Source organism: Anabrus simplex, chromosome 7, assembly GCF_040414725.1.
Source record: "Anabrus simplex isolate iqAnaSimp1 chromosome 7, ASM4041472v1, whole genome shotgun sequence".
Classification (NCBI taxonomy): Eukaryota; Metazoa; Arthropoda; class Insecta; order Orthoptera; family Tettigoniidae; genus Anabrus; species Anabrus simplex.
The window spans coordinates 339,273,817-339,296,612 of NC_090271.1; the positions used below are offsets into that span (position 1 = coordinate 339,273,817).

Genomic DNA, 22,796 nt, shown 5'->3' on the forward strand with positions numbered 1-22,796 from the left:
GGCTCTGGTTAAGACGCAGCAGGTCGTTATGCTACTTAGGTTCCAGAACGGGTAAAAAAAAAGTAAATAAGTAAATAAATGCAATGTAAATATTAATCTTATACCAGTTGTACAGTATCATTTGAAGTAATTCCACATACTGTATATCAGTTGACTATATTTATAAGTAGTACAGGAGATATTATAAGTAGAATTTTGTAAACAATATAAATTTATTAAGGATGAGCTGTGTGTTTAATAGAAAAAAAATTGTTAGCTCCTAAATTGTATAATATTGTATTATAGGAAAATTTTCTTCTCTTGTTAATTTAATATTTAGTGCTTGACAATAATGTATTTTAGTGTACTATTTGCCACCGAGGTAGACACCTCATTTACAAATAAAGAGATTTTGATTTTGATGGTACACGTTGTAAGAGTGTAAAGGATAGGAGGAATGAGTGGATAATTCAAGAGTGTCTTTAAATAAGTTCCATGTCTTACGTGTTGGGTTACAACAGGCATTATTATACAAAAAACAGCAAAGTGTACATACAGTGGTCTAGAGTTGAGGTTATACAGGACAATGCTTAATGTTAATATGACAAGACGTTGTATCTTGAGACTTGGGTAAGGTAGATTTTGATGTAAATATGCTGACGAAGGGAGTTAAGGCTCCCGAAACATGTACATATAAATTATTCAAATATTAATAATGTATTGTCAGGGCAGACCAAACAATCACCCGTTGTACATTATTGTTCTGTATGCTCTGTACTAACGGTTCCATATTTAGCTCTTCTCCGATTTTAATATTTTGAATTCTCTCTCTTTTTGTCTTTTTAACCGATGTTCTTAAAAATTTCATTTCTGCTGCTTGGATCTTACTATCTTGTCTCTTATTAGTTACCAGCGTTTCTAGTCCGTATGTTATAACTGGTATGAAATACTGTTTATATAATGTTAATTTCATTCTCTTGAATACTTTGTCATACCATAAAAGCTCTCTGACTTGATAAAATGTTGTACCTTTACTTGGTCTAATACTAATTTCAGAGTTGATTTCATTACTTCCATAAAAAAATGCTACCCAGATATGTAAACTATTCTACATTCTCTAACCATTCTCCGTCAATGTTCACTTGGCTTCTCTCTTTCCCTTTCCCACAGTGCATGAATATAGTTTTCCTTTTACTAATTACCATTCCAAACTCCAGATTTTCATTCCAAATGTCCGGTCTCCTTTGTACTTCCTTTTCTCCCTTTCCCCAAATCACCACATCATCTGCAAATACCAAAGCAATCACTTCATCACTACTGATACTCTGTTTTACATATTTTATGATTTCATCCATCAATATGTTGTTGTTTGAGTCATCAGTCCACATAGACTGGTCTGATGCAGCTCTCCGTGCCACCGTATCCTGTGCTAAACTTTTCATTTCTACGATAACTATTGCATCCTACATCTGCTCTAATCTGCTTGTCATATTCATACCTCGGTCTACCCCTACCGTTCTTACCACCTACACTTCCCTCAAAAACCAACAAGTCCTGGGTGTGTCCTATCATTCTATCTCTTCTTCTCGTCAAATTTAGCCAAGTCGATCTCCTCTCACCAATTAGATTCAGTATCTCTTCATTTGTGATTCGATCTATCCATCTCACCTTCAGCATTCTTCTGTAACACCACATTTCAAAAGCTTCTCTTTCTTTCTTTCTGAGCTAGTTATCGTCCATGTTTCACTTCCATACAACGCCACGCTCCAGATGAAAGTTTTCAGAAACATCTTTCTAATTCCGATATCAATGTTTGAAGCAAGCAAATTTCTTTTCTTAAGAAAGCTCTTCCTTGCTTGTGCTACTCTGCATCTTACGTCCTCCTTACTTCTGCCATCGTTAGTTATTTTACTACCCAAGTAACAATATTCATCTACTTCCTTTAAGACTTCATTTCCTAATCTAATATTTCCTACATCGCCTGCCTTCGTCCGACTGCACTCCATTACTTTTGCTTTGGAATTATTTATTTACATCTTGTACTCCTTACCCAAGACTTCGTCTCTACCATTCTGCAAATTCTCAAGATCTTCTGCAGTCTCAGATAAAATAACAATATCATCGGCAACTCTCAAGGTAATAGCAATATAATGGTCCGTTATTGGACATTATAAATTTTCCACCTAACTCATTCTTGGCTGCCTGCGTTTCATCCTCGTGTGCTAAGTTGGACTCGTCAGTTGGGACTTAGCACACCTCCCAAGAATGAGTTAGCTGGAAAATTTATAATGTCAATAACGGACCATTATATTGGTATTATAAATTTACTCATTCAGGACAAATATTTTAACTTCCCTATGGGAATCAACATCTATAAAATCTCAAGGTTTCGATTTCCTCTCCTTGGACTGCGATTCCCTTTCCAAATTCCTCTTTGATTTCCTTTACTGCCTGTTGTATATAACCATTGAAAAGAAGGGGGAACAAACTGCAGCCTTGCCTCACTCCTTTCTGGATTGCTGCTTCTTTTTCAAAGCCCTTGATTCTTATCACCGCAGACTGATTTTTATACAGATTGTAGGTTGTAGATAATTCTGTTGGATATGTTCCTGCCATTTTTCTGCTTTGTCTTCCTTCCCTACAAGTGGCTTTCCATCAGAGCTCTTAATATTCATACACCTAGATTTCCTTTCTACGAAGGTTTCCATGATTTTCCTGTAAGCAGCATCCACCTTTCCTAGGACAATACAACCTTCGACATCTTTGCACTTCTCCTGCATCCATTCTCCCTTAGCTGTCCTGCACTTCTTATCAACTTCATTCTTTAATCACCTGTATTCTTTTCTGCCCTCTTCATTTTTTGCATTCTTGTATTTTTGTTGTTCATCAATCAGGTCTACAGTAGTATCTCTTGAGTTATCCACTGATTCTTAGTTGATCTTTTCTTCCTTCGTAACATTTCTTCAGCAGCCCTACTGACTTCATTTTTCACGACTCTCCACTCTTCCTCTATAGTGTTTCCTTCAGCCTTTTCATTTAGTCCTTGTGCAACATGTTCCTTGAAACAATCCCTCACACTCTTTTCATTCAATCTGTCTAGATCCCATCTCCTTGCATTCCTTCCTTTCTTCAGTTTCCTCAATTTCAGATGGCATTTCATAACCAACAGGTTGTGGTCAGAGTCCATGTCTGCTCCTGGGAAAGTTCTGCAATCCAACACCTGGTTTCTGAATCTCTGCCTAATCATAATGAAGTCTATTCGATACCTTTCAGTGTCTCCAGGTCTCATCCATGTATACAGCTACCGTTTGTGGTGTTTGAACCAATCATTAGCAAGGACTAAATTATGATCAGTGCAGAATTCAACCAACCAACTTCCTCTTTCGTTTCTTTGTCCCAATCCAAATTCTCCTACTGTATTACCTTCTCTTCCTTGGCCTACTACTGCATTTCAGTCTCCCATCACAATTAGATTCTAGTCACCTTTTACATGTCCGGCTCCATGGCTAAATGGTTAGCGTGTTGGCCTTTGGCCACAGGGGTCTCGGGTTTGATTCCGGCATGGTCGGGAATTTTAACCATAATTGGTTAATTTCGCTGACACGGGGGCTGGGTATATGTGTCGTCTTCATCGTCATGTCATCCACATCACGACAAGCAGGTCGCCTACGGGAGTCAAATCAAAAGACCTGCATCTGACGAGCCGAACATGTCCTCGGACACTCTCGGCACTAAAAAAGCCATACGCCATTTCATTTCACCTTTTACATACTGTATCAAATCTTCTCTCTCTTCATATATTCTTTAGATTTCCTCATCATCCGCTGAACTAGTAGGCATATAGACCTGCACTATTGTGGTGAGCATTGGTCTGGTGTCTATCTTGACAACAATAATCCTTTCACTATTCTGGTTGCAGTAGCTTACCTGCTGCTCTATTTTCTTATTAATTATTAAACCAACTCCTGCATTTCCTCTGTTTGATTTTGTGTTGATAATTCTGTAGTCGCCTGACCAAAAATCCTGTTCTTCTTTGGCAATGTACTTCACTTATACCAACTAAATCTAAGTTTAGTCTACCCATCTCCCTTTTGTGATTCCCTAACCTACCACAACGATTCAAACTTCCCATCAATATAATAGACATTAATGGCGATAGTGCAGTTTCTTGCTTGAGACTTTTTTTGTACAAAATGTTTCAGAGTCACCACTCCCCACTTGTACACTGCTTTTACTCTCATTATACAACATTTTTATCTTGTTAATTAATGATTTTGGTACATTCCTTTTCACTAAACATTCCCATACATGTTTTCTCTTAACTGTATCATAAGCTTTTCCCAAATCCAAAAATACGAATATGATTTCCTTGTTCCTTTCCAGATGGTTTTCCATTATCGTTCGCACTGTAAATATCAAGTCTATTGTTGATCTATTCAGTCTAAAGCCATATTGTTTTTCCTCCAACTGTGTTTCTATTACATCCCTCAGTCTTTTGTCTATGACTTTCTCCATTATTTTTAGCCCATGTGATAATATGGTTATACCTCTATAATTTTCACATTTCTTTCTATTTCCTGTTTTGAACAGTGGTACAATGCTTCCTTGTTGCCAATCTTCAGGTATCCTTTCATCCTTCCATATGGCATTGAGGGCTCGGTATAGCCACTGTAGTCCAATGCTTCCTGCTGCCTTAATCATATCAGCATTGAATTCGTCTTTTCCACTTGCTTTACCTTTGGTCATTGGTTTCACTGCCCTTTCAAGTTCCAACCATGTTATCGGGTTCTCTTCTTTTTCTCCATCTATTATTTCCATTTTCTTATCTCCTCCTTCCTCCGAGCAGTCATCCTCATTATAAAGTTTTTCAAAATACTTTGCCATCACCTTCTTGAAAACCCTTTTCGTCATGTATTACGGATCCATCTTCCCTCTATAATGCTTTGATTTTTTCTTGATTTATTCTTTTCGATTTTATAACTCTGTATAATAGTTTCTGATTTCCTTGACTATCTTGCTCAATTTTGTTGGTAAACTCTCCCCAACATTTCTCCTTTTCTTCCTTGATACTCGTCTTTCCTTGTAGTTTCAATCTTTTGTATTCCACATGTAACCTTTCTATCTTATTCTCATCCCTCTGATACGTTTTATGCTTTTCCTTATCCATTTCTTTCCTCACCTTGTTCCTTACTTTTATTTCTTTTTTTAATTTTGTCTGTCCACCACCATGTCTCCTTTCCCTTACTATTCGGCTTTTGTTTTCCTGCATATCTATTTGGTGCTTCCACAAATGTCTGTCTTAAATTGTCCCACTCTTCTTCTCCACTTCGTATTTCCGTGTTAAGCAACTTCCTTTTCATCCAATCTCAGAATGCCATTCTTTTATCTCCTCCTTCAATTCCCAAATCCTGATCTTTGGTTTCTTCTTCAATACAATTTAAGGGATTTTTACTTATTTTAATTCCACAATTCCAATTCGTAACCATGACGTATCTTCCCCATTCTCGGTCTGTTATTATAAAATCGATCAGTGTTCCATACTGTCCATCCCAACTTCATTGGATGATCTTATGGCTATTCCACTTCATAAACCATGTGTTCTTTATTATCAGGTTATTTCTGATACAAAAGTCCAACAGTTTCTGTCCATCTTCATTTCTCTCCCCATAGCCATGTGGGCCCAGAACATTCTCATAACCCATTCTATCAGTTCCCACATGAGCATTCAGATCTCCCATTATCATGATCCCATCTCCAACAATATGTGTTTCCAGTTCATTGAGGAACTCTTCTTTTTCATTCCATGCTACATCCTGTCTGTGGAGATTACACCTGTACTATCTTCAGTAGTTCCTCGTTTACATGTATAAACATTATTACAATTCTTTCATTTACACTCAATTTCAGCTATTGGTTCGACATTCTGATTCACTACAAATCTCACTCCATTTCTTTTCTCTTTACTGTTACCCATCCAGTACAAGGTGTACCCCTTTCTCAGTTTCTTCATTCCTTTGCCTTTCCATTTTACTTCACTTAATCCCTGGATGTCGAGTTTTCGTCTCTCCATTAGGGCAATCAATTCATTTTCCTTCCCATTCATTGTTAAAATATTTATTGTTCGAAATCGGGTTTTGTTCTTTGATCTAACAGTTGGACGAACATCAGCATTACCATCATACTCTGCAACTGTAGCCAGAGACTTGTCAATTCCATTTCCATTTTTAAACTTCGATCCAAGGCTTGTATTGTAGTTAAAAGCAAGTATAAATTTACTCATCTGCTGACCTACTAAGCCTAATGCATCTGAGGATTTTCTTTCATGGTTTACTCCCTTAGCCTTTGAAGATCCCTCTTCTTCACATGGCAGTGGTTTCCTCTTCTAATTTCCTCTGAGAGGTTGGGTTGTCTCTTCCACCATTTTCACCATTCTGAAAGTCTCCTTCTCTGCTTAAGAAGCTGTTAAGGTCTTCATCCGTAACCCTGGGCATGGGTTCCACGTTATACTCTGTGAGACTGGGTCCCTGCCTGAACTTAGCTCTCCTTCACACTGGCCTACTGATGTGGAGGATACCCACCCCCGCAACGTGGATGTTCCAGACAAGAATTACTCAAGTGAAGGACAGGGAAGGTGACTATCTGCCTTGAGCCGAGTTAATGGTTGTGTATGATACCACAACTAATTACAATTTTATCCTTTCCTACTTTTAAAAACACCACTCCAGCTTATTTGCCAACTAATGTCGTTCTATGGCACCTGACAGCTTGGAACGTTCTGCTGTTATATCTCACCGGTCCAAAGTTTGTGACATTTTCATAACACTACTTTTTTTGTCATAAATCACCCAGAATAAATTGCACAGCTTTCCTTTGGATCTTTCACAGGACTCAAATAAAGTAATCCTGGGGAAGGTTCCTTACACTGGAACCATACTCTAATTAGGCACTATACTTTACATCCTCCTATAACCGCTTAGTGCACTCAGAGCTGTAACCCACTGAATGTCTTTCCCTCTTAGTGAAACCTGCAGTCACTCACAGTCCTCTAACTTATTACTCTATACAGTGGAGTAGATCATCATCCACAAAAAGCCTCATCTGTGATCAGAGTTCTTTTCTTATACTATATATTTAAATAAAACTCATAAAGGTCCAATAATACTGCCTTGAGGAATTCCCCTCTTAATTATTACAGGGTCAGATAAAGCTTCACCTACTCTAATTCTCTGAGATCTATTTTCTAGAAATATAGCAACCCATTCAGTCACTCTTTTGTCTAGTCCAATTGCACTCATTTTTGCCAGTAGTCTACCATGATCTACCCTATCAAATGCCTTAACTCTTTCCGGTCCAACTGCGAGCATGGCTTGCAGCGGCCGAAATTATGCTCAGGCCGTGCTGCGGGCATAGCCCGTAGTAAGGTTTGACAATTCACTAAAAATCGAGAACGAGCTATGCACGCATTCTGGTGATTACATCGTGTTTCTTCATGTATTAGTTACTAGACTATTTAAGCAAATGGCAGTATTATGTGTCTAAGTCAGAGAATTTACGATATTTTTGATCAACATGCATCAGTAGATGCTGTCACTCGGTGAGCTCTAAGACATGGCTTCTCGCGGCAAACATGTGCTTGACGAAAGTGATATTTTTGATATTTTATGATATATTATAAGTTTATGCGCAAATGAACATATTATTGACATATGAATTCGAAACAACTTCTTACATTTCATTATAATTGGAGTCCGTTTCACGGCCTAGCGCATGTTCCCGCGTATTTCAAATTTGCTTGAATACGTAAGATTGTCCACATATCAGTACAGTTGTCTGTTTAGAAGACTGTATTTTCTCTTTCTCAAAAGTCTTTTGTGGTAAATGGAACAATACTTTTACATTTGAGTAACTTTTGACAGAATTTATCAATTAAAATAAAATTTCATAAGAGCTCCTGTTTTCATGACTTTAATTATTACTATTATTGTTGAAATATTATTATTTTTATATCATACTCATTATTGTTGTTGTTTTGTAATTGCAATGCACATTTTATATTAGCAAATTAGGGTAAATATAACAGTATTTCAGAAAACTGTACTTGCTTAGTTATCCATCAGACCTTTTTTCCAGTCGCAAAACATGGTATATTATATAAACAATTTTAAAATCTCAAGTGATAGTTGACATAATACAAACAGCGATTTTCAAAACTAGATGCCCAAACAAGCAAAAAGAAAGAAGAATTAGGCAAATATCTCCTACAGGTCATCATCATTATCATTTCCCAACTCCAGTTTCCTGGGTGTGGTGTACAAGCGCTCGCCATCTCCTTTTGTCTCCACACATCTTCTGATCCAGTACGTCCTCCCATTTGTATCCTCTCTCCTCCACATCTGATCTTACAGTCTCTATCTAACGTTTTCTTGGTCTTCCCTGTGGTCTTCTTCCTACGAGATTGTCGAAATATTTTCTGGCAGGTCTTTCCCTGTTCATTCTCATTATGCGCCCATACCACTGAAGTCTGCGTTTCTTTATGACACTGATAATAGGAACCTCAATACCAGCTACTTTCCTATTCACTTCATTTCTGATCTTGTCCTTTCTGGTTGTTTGGTTCATGGTTCTAATGAATCTCATTTCAGTTGCTTGGATTCTACAAGTCTTTGTTTAGTTAAACCGTACGTGAGGATTGGTACGAAGTAAGTGTGGTACATGATTGTTTTCGCTTTCTGTGGTAATTTGCAGTTCCAGAGGAGATTTCTGGCTTGACTGTAGAAGTTCGATGCTTTCTGTGTCCTGCTGAGTATTTCCTGCCTAACAGTGTTGTCTTTCGATATTGTGCTTCCGAGGTACTTGAAGTGGGAGGCTGATTCGATTTTTGCTCCTTCCAGAAATATATTTAAGCTTGTTCCTTCCCTGTTGGTCATTTCCATTGTCTTTGTTTTGCTCATCTTCAGTCCAAAATTTTTGAATGTGTTGTTCCATTCATTAAGTTTCTTCTGAACTTCAGCTTCTGTCTCTCCCCATAAAAGCACATCATCAGCTCTCCTACAGGTACAGAGATATAATGTTTTAAATATCCTTAAAAATGCCCAGTCCAGAAAGTTTGTTAGGGACATTAAGGCTCAGACTGGAATGGGTTAAATAGGTCAATCGCGATACAGTTCAATTCACCTCCTGAATCCAGGATATCTGCTATATGTTGCTGGAATCCTACAAGTTGAGCTTCAGTGGAATAACCTTTCCTAAACCCAAACTGCCTTCTATCGAACCAGTTATTAATTTCACAAACATGTCTAATATAATCAGAAAGAATGCCTTCCTAAAGCTTACATGCAACGCATGTCAAACTTACTGGCCTGTAATTTTCAGCTTTATGTCTGTCACCCTTTCCTTTATACACGGGGGATACCATAGCAACTCTCCATTCATCTGGTATAGCTCCTTCATGCAAACCATTATCAAATAAGTACTTCAGATATGGTACTATATCCCAACCCATTGTCTTTAGTATATCCCCAGAAATCTAATCAATTCCAGCCGCTCTTCTAGTTTTCAACTTTTGTATCTTATTGTAAATGTCATTGTTATCATATGTAAATTTTAATACTTCTTTAACATTAGTGATCTCCTCTATCTGCACATTTTTTTTGTAACCAACAATCTTTACATACTGCTGACTGAATACTTCTGCCTTTTGAAGATCCTCACATACACACTCCCCTTGTTCATTAATAATTCCTAGAATGTCCTTCTTGGAACCTGTTTCTGCCCTAAAGTACCTATACATACTCTTCCATTTTTCATTCAAATTCATATACACTCAACTTTCGATTAACAGGGATAATGTGGGGTTAAAGCTTCCCAGATAAGTAAAATCGCGGTTAACTCGCAAAATGTTAAAAATAGCACAGGCATACAGAAAATAACAGTTAACATGATACTACTGTATTAACTTTTTTTTTTGATAGGGGCTTTACGTCGCACCGACACAGATAGGTCTTATGGCGACGATGGGATAGGAAAGGCCTAGGAGTTGAAAGGAAGCGGCCGTGGCCTTAATTAAGGCACAGCCCCAGCATTTGCCTGGTGTGAAAATGGGAAACCACGGAAAACCATTTTCAGGGCTGCTGATAGTGGGATTCGAACCTACTATCTCCCGGATGCAAGCTCACAGCCGCGCGCCTCTACGCGCACGGCCAACTCGCCCGGTACTGTATTAACTTACCCAATACTTTGCAGTAAACTAATAAGGCACCTAACCTTACTGTTTCTGATAATTATCAGTCATGGTTTCCTGCATTTGTGCTGAGTCACTTTTTCTTCATTTTGCTCTCAAGTTTCTCGGTGATGTGAGAGCATCATTTTTTTCCTCTGTACCTTTGAAAGAGCGAGTTTTCTTTGCTTTTGCAATGACAAGTAAAGGTAATTTGTGAGTGCAGGTCGTAATCATCATCCTTTCTTTAGATGCCTTATAGTCTGGTGTATAACGATCCTGTTTGAAAGCAAGAGTACAGGTTGGTAGGCCAGACTCATCTGCATTGTAAATTTGTACTGGTTGAGATTTAGCACTCAGATGAAATTGTAAACCGGGGCTACGTGTGAATAAAAAATGTCTCTGCAAACCTGAGAATGTTCCCCAATAATTGTCACTAGCTGGTGATTTGGTTGAATCATCGCCCGATGCAGCACCGGAACTTTTGCTAGTGTCCTCACTACACAAACTACTGTCCAATTCCGACTCGGAAAAGGTGGCATCACATTGCAAATCGGAAATATCAATATCACTTTATTCAGAACTCAAACCCTTTCCAAGTTCTTCTATCTCTCTATCGGTAATCATGGCTCACTCGACACAGAAACACATATAACATGAATTAACTTCTTGTCACAAAACTGTAAATGACAAGGAATTCATTGAAAGGTGCGTAAACCAACAGCTCACAACACAGAGCACGTGTTCTACAACAACAGGAGTGACGCGCGCTTTCTCTGTTGCATAGTCAACCTAATAACCATGTCACTTCAATAGCGGGACACAAAAATAGTACCTTTGAACATAAATTATGTCTTCTATTATCATCTGTGATTGAAATTACGAACATATGTAGCCCAAAACAACCTGAAATATGTATATCGCATTTCCGCAGTTTACCACGATACACGTGATCACATACCATCTAAACAATTCAGTTTCTCTGTACATCTATAATACTGTTCCCTCTAGTTGGTCCCATTATTTTCTGAGTCAGCTGTCGGCGGTTATGAGCAACAGAGGGTTGATATTTTATCAGATGGCTCCATGGCAGATTGAAATGGACTTTGTGAGGTGGTGTTGTGGCTGGGACCGGCCTTAAAATACAGAAAACTTGCATACAAAGACCAGGCTTATTCTGTTACTATTTATTTTTTACTTTTGCGGAGTACATAAATATCTTAGATACTAAGTAATTTCATAAAAATACGTTCTTATACACTACATTTGATGTCTTGTTGTATGGGGCTTGTCCAACAGGAATGTATCAAATTGTTACCATGATAGTGGAACGTTCACCCTGTATATCAGTTGACTATATTTATAAGTAGTACAGGAGATATTATAAGTAGAATTTTGTAAACAATATAAATTTATTAAGGATGAGCTGTGTGTTTAATAGAAAACATTGTTAGCGTAAATTGGATAATATTGTATTATAGGAAAATTTTCTTCTCTTGTTAATTTAATATTTAGTGCTTGACAATAATGTATTTCAGTGTACCATTTGCCACCGAGCTAGACACCTCATTTGCAAATAAAGAGATTTTGATATTTTTGATATTTTGATACTGACATGCACCCACTATAGCGCAAGTTGGAAGACTCAAGGCTACTACCACATACAACACTAGTCGCCTGCAGTGGGCAGTTTTGGCTGCGAGGTGAAATATACGGACACACGTCTTATTTTTATATATACACTCAACTCTCGATTTACCGTAATAGGATCAAGCGCGTTGCGGCTTAAGCGAGATATCAAAAACACTAAAAGTGCACGAGTGTTAGGAGTTACAGTAATACAGAATTACAAAGGGTCGGGATAATATCGCCCAGTCGTAATAGTAGCAGGGGTAGTGCGACCTTGAAGTTATTTGTAGCTGGTGTGTCACCGGTCATGAGCACCTGCTCTACTCCACACTGCCCCCCTCTCTGTCATTGTCTTGTTTTTGTTCAGCGCCATTGAGTTCGCAAACAATGGCAATCAAACGAAAGCACGTCATTTTGACGATTCAACAGAAGTTGCACATTGTACAAAACATAGAACAAGGTTCTACCGTTGAACAGGCATGTGTCCAATATAACGTTTATGATTCTACCGTGACAACAAAGATAAACCTCCATCATTTGCTTGTTCGTCCAATGCAAACAGCGGTATGGCAAACCGAAAAACTATGAAAAAACTACGTCTGAGGAGCTTGATCAATGTATGCTGGAGTGGTTTTCATAGCAGTGAGCTCAAGGGACTCCAGTATCAGGAACAATTTGTATGACTGAAGCAAAGTTTTTCTTTGAAGCTCTTGGGATGGAGGGTGATTTTTGATGCGTCATCTGGATGGTTTATATGCTTTAAACAGCGACATGGCATCCGTGATGTCAGTGTAAAAGTGTAAGCTACTCAACAGTTCAATTTGGATTTTGAAAAATTTGTTCTGGATGAGGGTTTGGTCCCAGAACAAATTTAAAGACGATTACGACCTGCGCGAATGCAACGGGCACTCATAAATTACCTTTACTCATCACTGGAAAAGAAAAAAAAAAAACCTCGCTCTTTGAAAGGTACAGAGGCCAAAAATTTGCCTGTTATGTACAAGAACCAAAAGTCTGCTTGGATGAACAGGGAGATTTTTAAACTGTGGTTTGACAATAACATCGTCCCTGAAGTTCGTAAATATTTAAAGTCAAATGGACTCTCGGAAAAAGCCCTTCTTTTGATAGATAATGCGCCCTTGCACCCAAATCAAACCATTTTAAAATTGGCAGATGGCAACATTTATGCAACATTTTTGCCTCCAAATGTCACTGCAATAACCCAGCCCATGGACCAGGGCATAATATCTGCAATTAAAAGAAATAATTGTCATCTCTTCTTCAAAAGAGGACTAAAGAGGGCAATGATCTCAAAAACTTTTTGGAAAGAATTTACAATTCTAGACTAATTATAAGCTTCATTCCACTTGGGATGAAACAAAACCATTGACAATTGTGTGGTCTTGGAAAAAAAAAAAAAATCATCTCAGATATTTCTGAAGACGATTGATTTCTCAGATTTGATGAAGCCGATACGGTTAGTACGGTGACTGAAGCTGTAAAAACTGTGGAGAGGAAGTTGACGAAAACAATATTCATCAGTAGTTCAATTGTGATGAGAACGAGCAACGCTATGTGACAGACGAACAGATTGTTGACAAAGTAAAGGTGATGAGGAGGGGGAGACAGCTGCTCGCACAACAAACAGTTACGCATGGGGCTGCCTTGGCAAATTGCTGGAGTACATCGAGGGCCAGGATGATGATCTCGTCACCAAAAAGCTTGTTTTGAGAAACAAGATAAAGAAGCAGGACACCATGACTGATTATTTTCAAAAACAGTAAAGTTAGGTGCCTTATTAGTTTCAACTAAAAGTGTTGTTCATTTTTCCATTTATTAATTTTACTGCAACGTGTTGTGTAAGTTGATAAAAAACAATACAGTAGCATCATTTATTATAATCTTAACTGTACTTTCAGTACGCCTGGTCTGTTGTTAACTTTTTAACTTATCCGGGAAGCCTTAACCCTACATTATCCCGGTTAATCGAGAGTTGCGTGTGTATATACGTATTTGTTGGCATGCATTTTCTTCCCAGTTTACATCACCTGCTACGATATCATTCCCACACAGCGTCAGGATCATTCCTTCCAGTTCTGTACTCCCCAAAAGCATCAAGTTGCTTGTTATCTTTAGAGAGATGAACCTTGGATCTAGAATTTCATGTTTCTCATCCTTAACTTCTTCATAGCCTACAAATTCTTCTTTCACTGGAATGAATAATCTCTCTCTTTTTGATTCTATCCTGTCTCCACCACAAACACTCCAGTTCCGGGAAAGAAATCCCACATCTGTGATATCACTTTTTAGGCATGTATACTGAATATATTTACCATATTTGGTAAATTACTAAATTCCATCCCTTTCCTTATAATATCAGAAGTGTGTCAACAATTATCTTATAAAAGAAACAGATGACAAAAATATTACTCTTACCTGTATATTCCATCATGGAGCTGGGTGTGGAGCTGATATCACTAGAGCCATCGTCAAACATACGACGCTTTGTCATAAGTCCAGGAGGCAAAGAACCTGGCCCTGAAATATCAGGTTTCTTTTAATGATGAAGCAAATACTGAAAACTACCAAATATAGAAAATTAGTAGCACGTAAAACGAATTGCAACACCACACCATTGCAGGTCGATAGACAAACCATAGAGAGGGTTCATAATTTCTGCTGTCGGGGAAGCATTAAAACAGCTAATGGAGGTGAAGTTAAGGATGTCGCCGGCTGTATAAAGACAGCCAAGGGTACCTTGTCCCATATGGAGGTCAAAAGAACTGTATTAGAAACAAACAGCAAACTTTAATAGTGGTCTAAAGACTGTGTTTTTGTATGCCTGTGAAACTTGGAATGTAACGCAGCAGGTAACAAGAAAGATCCGGATGTTTGTTAAAAAGTATAATAGGCATACATGGGCCAGGTAAAGTGTCCAATAAGAAAGTTCACATCAATTACAGATTGGCCAGCAGATCAAGAGAAGGAAATGGAAGTGGACTGGAGATACACTGCAAAGATCTGATGACAGCATTGCCTCAAGGGAAAAAGAGAAGAGGACGACATGGAGAAGATCAGAGGTGGTGATTGCTGTTTTAAGAGGAAGTACAACTAGGTAACCATTCTCTCTGAACAAATTAAGTGGGGTGGGGTGGGGTTGGGGGGAAGAAAACTATGCATGAAAAGGAATTAAAAATAAAACAAAAAGGATTCTAGTATGAGTTCGAGTGTTAAGAGGCTCCGTCTTAGGCCAGAGAGATCGGCGTACTCTGTGAGCATGTGGGCCAGGGTGAAGTCGGCACCACCACAAGAACACACTGACGTATGCTCAGCCTACACAAAACTACAGCTCTCTCCGTGAAGACCGGAAAGAGGACCGCCACACGGTAGTTTGCTTCTTAATTGCTCTCAGCTTGTTGGGAAGTCGGGATAGCTAGCCATCCGATTCCTAGGATGCCAAGATCATTTGATGTAGCCCCGAGAAGAAATATCTGTAGCAGGTACGTTCGAAAGGGTAGGTGGTAATAGTGCCGCTTCTTTTGAAGCTTCATGCACAATCCCAATGGGGCCTGGGAGCCATGCAAAAGTGATTCTGGTGCCAGGATGGCACAACCTGACTAGAAGGTCATGAAATCCACCGCACCATTGGGTGTTATGGGAAACAGATGTTAATAGACTGCAGAGAACTTAACGAGTTGGTACAAGCGAGAAAGTGGTCTCTTTTACCACCCACTGCAAACTGCAGAGCTTCTAAGATGGCAAAAAGCTGCAGATATTAGAAATCGAGATCTTTGTGCTAATATTACTGGAGACGAAAGAACATCCTACATTTTCCCCGAACTTAGAACCATCCATAAAGACATGTTGTGAACCCGTGAGGAGTATCTGCCGTCGTCTTATTTGTAAAGGTGGAACTTGCGATACGACTGGGAATTGGGCTAGTATGGAATGCTCCGGTAGCCAGCCGAACTCCACTACACTGAATACTATGTAAACGGTTCAGAGTAGATCTGGATGCTGAACCATACACTACACTACCATAATCATTACGGCAAAGGATCATAACCATGTAAAAATGTTGCAGCACTGCACGGTCAGCCCCCATGAAAAGCCACTAAGAAACTTAAGCAAGTTTTAATATAAGATATTTGGAACACATCAACGCAGTCAAATATAATAAATTTTCAGCTATCGGCCAACATATGGTCGATTACAATCATAAATTCACGAATACTGAACTAGACATGGACATTCTTGAAATAGCTAACAAGGGACCTCTGCTTAATTGAGAAGTTTTATATACATCTGGACCAGTACTTTAATGCTAACTACAACCTTAACAAAATAACGGAAAAGTCTAATATTTTATTTGATTTATTCATTACCTATTTCAGGAAAAACAATTTAGCGGATCAAAAATCTTTCTTTAAGTTAATTAATAGTCCTCCGCCGGCCCCACCTTAAGCCACTTCCGCGTCACCCACTCCACTGGATTGCTCCTCCCCTCACCAACTTTCTTCCCCTCCTATTCCATGCCATTCTCATTCCCTCAGTTGCACTCTACTGGTCAGGTCGTTCACATTGCGCGCAAGGTGAGTACTCATTGTTTTCTTTCTTCATTTTTCGCCATACCCTTCCTTAAAATATCTTGCGTTAATTCCAACTTTTTCTTCATCAGGTTCTATTGGTTCTAACTTGGATTGGGAATTTTCCTCAGACCACAGCAAGAATCCTTTAAATTATAAGAATGTCGTATGGTTTTATCTACATTTAATGTTTGTATCAGAAATATTGGAGCTCAATCAAGACAGACACCCTCTGCACTTGAAATGTAGAACTCAATAGAAGTATCAACAATTCACTAACAAAGCCATATTGTATGATACTATTCTTACTGTTTACTTGTAATTCATGTAAATCCTGAACATTTTATTTGTCACTGATCAGTACATTAACATTTTATATGTACGTTATCGCATCACATACACAGTTCATTTTTTAAAATTTTATTTCCACAATGTAATTTTGTCTTAGGACTTCGGCAAATCCATAAGTGTATCTTAATTAGGCTGATGATGACCCACATAGTCCCTTGATAACAGGCTGAAATGTATTTATAGACATTGCAATTATTGTACAGTATTCAGTAGGTGGAATAAACTTTCTAAATTATATGTTGTAGTGAGGATGTAAAGGAGAGGGCGTGGGACCCTCGCCAGGACTACTTGATGCACAGGAAAGCAGCACAATTTGGCGTTTGTGATTTTCGACAAAGGAGTAGTGTAGCCAACTTTGGGTTGGGAAGACGAACTCCACTGTGTTTCGAGGTGTCAGTTGAGAGATGACATCAGTAGATGAATAAGTTTGAGGGGAGTTTTTAAAAGCAGGAAAGATCACAACATGAAGGTAAGTCTGAATTCAAGAGGATCAATTGGGGCAAATAGTCATTTATAGGACGAGGAAAATTTTAACACGGGATATATTTGATAAGTTTCCAAGTTCTTTGAAAACAATGAAGAAAAGGTCCCGCAGTATAGAGGGCAACATGTCCGCCTGATTCCCGGCTGGGTCAGGGATTTTTAATTGTAAATGATTAATACCCCTGTCCTGGGGACTGAGTGTTTGTGATGTCCGTAATGTTCCTTTCCTAACATTCAACACTACATTTCCTCCATTCCAATTACATGCAGGTTCATATCACATGGTGCAAGTAGGGGCAAAAGATCTCTAGAGGTCGACTTCCCAAACAAATAGCATTAAAAAAAAAAAAAAAAGGCTAGATGAACAACAGATAGGGAATCTGCTGCCTGGGTGACAGCCCTAAATGCAGATCAGTAGTGATCGATTCACTGATTGTGTTTCTTGATACCAAATAACGGTCCGCCACAGGGATCAGTATTGGCCCCAGTTCTCTTCAACCTCTACATCCATGATTTACCACCAACCACAGCTACTAAGTTCATCTATGCAGACGACATTGCACTGGTAGCTCAAAGCAGAAATTTTGAGGACGGAGAAGGCATTCTTTCAGCAGACTTGGTCAAAATGGCAACATTCTTCAAGTCTTGGCGTTTGATCCCAAGTGCTTCTAAGACCGAGGTTTCATGTTTTCATCTCAGCAACCGACTTGCAAACTACGAGCCATCTGTTTTATTCCTTGGTGAAAAACTAGAGTACAACCCATTCCTGAAATATCTAGGAGTCACTCTGGACAGAACTCTGAGCTACAAAGAACATCTCACCAAGCTCTCTCACAAAATCGCTACAAGGAATAATATCCTGCACAAGCTTTGTGGCAGTCCCTGGGGAGCCTCGGCTGACTACTTACGATTAACGGGTATTGGTCTTGTCTACTCTGCAGCGGAATACTGTGCTCCGGTATGGCTGGAAAGTGCACATGTGCATAAAGTGGATACTATGCGCTGCATAACTGGTACTGTGAAATCAACACCTCGCCACTGGCTACCCGTACTTAGTCATATCCCACCACCCCATCTGAGGAGAAAGGAAGCCCTGCTGAGAGAACCAAAGAAGATCTGGTCATCTCCCTCATTACCAGTTCACCAGGAATTTTGTTACCCATCGCCACGACGACTTCGATCTAGGAGACCAGCAAGTATACTCGCCGACCGACTCTTGAGGGACAATTTTAATCTAAACGAGAGTTGGCGGGATGAGTGGTCAATTTCAACATCTGGAACAAATGCTCATGACCTAAATCCAACCCAGAAAATGAAGGGATTCGACCTCCCAAGAAAACGATGGTGTCGCCTCAACAGACTGAGAACTGGGCATGGACGCTGCAATTTCTTACGCCATAAGTGGGGTTGGATGGTTTCTCCAATGTGTGAATACGGTGAGGGGGAGCAGAGCATGGACCATGTCATCCTACGGTGTCCTCTTCATGCCTACTCCGGAAGCCCCAGCGACCTGTATCATCTTTCAGAAAGTGCTGTAGAGAGGCATCAGGGAAAGAAGCCATGAAACATGGGGCTAAAAACACAGGAATAGCATTTCACCTCTGCCAACTGACTACCACAGTAGTATGTGGTGCTGAATGCTGGGGTCTCACTTGATGTCAAACTTCTCAAATGCAGAGCTGTATTTTAAATTTGAAAAGCTCTTTCTTGTTATGACGAACATCAGAATTCCTACACAACTCCATGAGCAACTGAAGTGGAGGATGATCCGAAACACTCGCGAGAAAGAGCGAGAGCACAATCTGACGCAAAGAGCTGCATTATCTGTCAAAATGAAGGAGTTCTACAAATCCAGAAAGGCTGACCTAAGAAGCCAAAATAAAATGTTAAAATTGATGTGGTGATATCATCAAGCAGGAAGCTGTGAGAACACCACAACAACTAAAAGGCATTACAATATGAACTCCTCTGAAGCCATCTTGATATTAAGGAATATATTTCTTTAAGGTGCCCTCACGAAGTCAGGAGCTCGTAACATACAGTCATGTTTGTGTATCTGTGGTCTGCACAGGTTACATTTGTCAAGATTGTGAAATGATTAAAAGTATGAATCCAGATGCAGATCAGGAAAACATACTGCATGTCTCCAAAATCATTTTTCCTGTTTTTGTTCCTTCCCACAAAGAACACAATTCAGAACAATTTTTAAGCTATAGAATTACAAGTTCTATAATATACAAAACTTAAACATGCATTTTTACTAATTTACAGAAAATGGTGATCATAATTCAAGAGAAGAAAAAATCTGTATATCTTGATTTCAAGTTGTCTTGCATTTTCCACTGCAAGCAATATGTGGCCACATTATTATTTCTTCAAAGAGAGATGTATCAGCAATAAAGCTAAAGCAAAGCAATGGCACAATCAAGCAGATACACATTTACACAATTCTATACCATTCATCTATTTTAACACTTGTACTTCAATACGGGGTCATCATTCTATTTGGGCCGCCAACACTCCAGTCTCCACAGACCTCAGTTGAGAAACTACCAACATCTCAAAGAAGAATTGCAGCGAGTTGCCATAATGATTGATTTGTTCATTTTTTTCGAAAGGTCTTATGGCATTGATGGGACAGGAAAAAGCTAACAGTTGGAAGGAATCACCTGTAGCCTTCATTAAGATACAGCCCCATCATTTGCCTTGGGTGAAAATGGACTGCCAACAGTGGGGTTCATCTCCCGAATGCAAGCCGCGCAGCTACAGCTGCAAGTGGCCTGAATAAAATGATGACCCTGTAACAAGTATATCGAAAATCGAGCAAGTTTATAAAACAGTGCATTCTGGATAATTGGACCACTAGGAACAATCCAAACAACTGTAGAAATATTTTGGTTAATATGATTAGTGAACCACTTAATCAGATCAAAAATTAACATTATGATGGGATAATGGTTTATTTAACATAGTCAAACAATAAGAGCCTGCGGTGAGCTATAAGAAGTACAAACACTCTAGGCTTTGACGAGTTATGTTCACCATCCCCTCCCATTTTACTCCATCCAGTTCCGTGAAAGTGTAAGCCTTCGTGTACGAGCAAACAAGACACCTGAACACTAAATAACATTCTCCAAATTAGGGGCGGCTGCTGCGAAAGGCATCTTTCTCCAGGTTAGGGGCGGGGACGAGCCCGTCGTAATGATAGCCTATATGAAGCATCAACGTGGAACAGGACACAACACAAGTCTCTGCAGGAAGGTGAGACAAGTGGATGTCAATGATTCCGGATTTAGGAACTCCCTGGAGGAGAAGAATTACAAGCTATGTCTGGAGAATTCCACAAGCTATAAAAGAAAGAATGGAAACCAAAAAGTGAGAGCTATGGAGTGACTTTGCAATGTGGAGACACAGATGCAAGGCAAGGGGAAAGGCTGGCATACAACAGCAACAGCTGTGAAGGCAGCAGCCAAACAGTAATCGATGCACATTGGGGAATATGATGATGATGGTGATTGTTATTTAAAGGGGCCTAACATCTAGGTCATCAGCCCCTAATGGCACAAAATGAGATGAAATGTAAGGACAATTAAAAATCCATAATCCTCCACTGACCAGAATTCAAAACGCGAGGACAAAGAATGAATGGATGGATATGAAGAAGTTAAAACAATCAATGGATCCGACCCGCAATGCCCCACATTCCCAGAAACTAGCGTTAAACAACAAACTGCTTCTAAAGCACAATACTGAATCGATTATGCTTGTAGTCTAAATGGATCCAAAATCCAGCTCGTCGGCCCCTCATAATGGTTCTTATCGCTAGGAAAGTAGAACCATGGTATTTGTCATGTTGCAGTACTAATCAAAAGTAGCATAGACTCGCAGTATTCCACACATTATGGTACTACTCACAGATAATGTAATGCACACATGTAACACAGACCTATGGTGTTTTGCACATTGTGTCGCTATTTACAGGGAATGCAAATGTATGGTGTTCTTCACATAAGCGGACTAACCACAGGGACTCGCACTATCCCGTGGTGTTCTTCATATAGTGGGTACTAATCTTAGGCAAGGCAGAACCATGGTGTTGCTCATAGTGGTACGAATCATAGGTATTGTAAAATGTATCCTGAGCACAGCCTGTCGCTACTAATCACAAACCTATTGTGTACCTAACATAGTGGTACTAAGCGCAAGTAAAAGTGACCCATGGTATTCCCTGCGTGGTGGTCCTAATTACAAGTGGTTCTAATTTGATCATCCCTTGGTCGCCACTTTTAGTCGCAGGGGATACCGTGGGTGTATTCTTCATCTGCGTCCCCCACCCACAGGGGGGTTGCGCGTTTGGTCCACGAGAGGTATTTTATTTCCCTCAAGTCCGCTGCAAACCGGTAAGACCCCACTATTCGTCACCTGGGACGCGCCATGTGGGAGTATCACCTCTCCCTCTGCTACGCCAGCGTAGTAGGTTCGTGGTGGGAATTATGAATAGAGAGTACAATAGTTGTGAGTTCAGAATTCTATTAATTAATTACATGAATGACTCTTTGTCGGAGCAGAGAAAATTGCATTGCATTTAGGCTACTGGGCAACACTAACAGTCAGGCATGCAATATTAGTTGTTCAAAGGTTTAGGACTGCTCAAAACAACATTTTTAAGGACAACACAGCAGGAAAGTAAGTCACAGTTGGCATGGGCTACAGCTAAAAGAAAAGCTGCAAGAAAGAGGAAAGGGAGTGGTTAAGATATGGATAGAAAGGAACCTATAAACAATGAGAAGTATGTATTAATGGTTCAGGGTTAAAATTTACTAAGTAGTTAGGATGGTTGTCACGTTGGAAAGTATGACATCAAAGTTACTTTAAATAAGGACATGAAAGGAAGGGTAGAGCACATGTTGAAAGTGCGAAGAATTCAAAATCAGAAAAATATTAAAGATCCTAGCAGAATTCTCTGCTTGTAATATGTATATGAAAGGTTTGTTTATCACATTATACTGTCAATAATGTGTTCACATCTAGGAAATAGCTGCAGCCTTCATCAGCAAAGGACAGAGTGAGAATACTAGTGCACATGCTGTTGCAGGAGCAGCCTCTAACGTTAAGGCCAGACCTGAGCACCTGTCTCTCTATCCCTAAACTGGCTCTTTATAAGGAACAGTTTGCTAAAATATTTAGCTGGCATTTTTTATTAGGCTTCAAATAATATAATGAATCCATTAAACTCCCAGACCCCATGAAATCATGGCCCTCCAACACAGGTCCCTCTTGCCTCCCCTTTTGGGCAGCCCTGCTTATGTAAATATTTCTTGTGCTGATTGTCTGATTATCCAGCATGCTCTGCACACAAAGTGTTACTGGGTACAATTTGTACAGACCAGTGAACAACCATTTTTATTATTCTTACTGTTCTATCAGGAAGTATTCTCACCTAAAATATCAATATTTTATTCATATCCATTCCCAATTATATCAATTCAGATTTTACAAAACAATTTATGGCTGGATTTCGTAAATGATTAACAAAGAATGACATAACACAA

At 39.2% G+C, this 22,796-nt stretch overlaps 1 protein-coding gene across 1 annotated transcript in view; it reads right to left on the reverse strand.

The window, feature by feature from the left end:
• Patronin (calmodulin-regulated spectrin-associated protein patronin) overlaps nucleotides 1-22,796 on the reverse strand; it is a 760,252-nt gene that overhangs the window by 28,914 nt on the left and 708,542 nt on the right. The window contains exon 23 of the mRNA XM_067151814.2: nucleotides 14,261-14,362. Within this exon, the coding sequence (XP_067007915.2) occupies nucleotides 14,261-14,362 (102 nt within the window). The remainder of the gene's footprint in view (nucleotides 1-14,260; nucleotides 14,363-22,796) is intronic.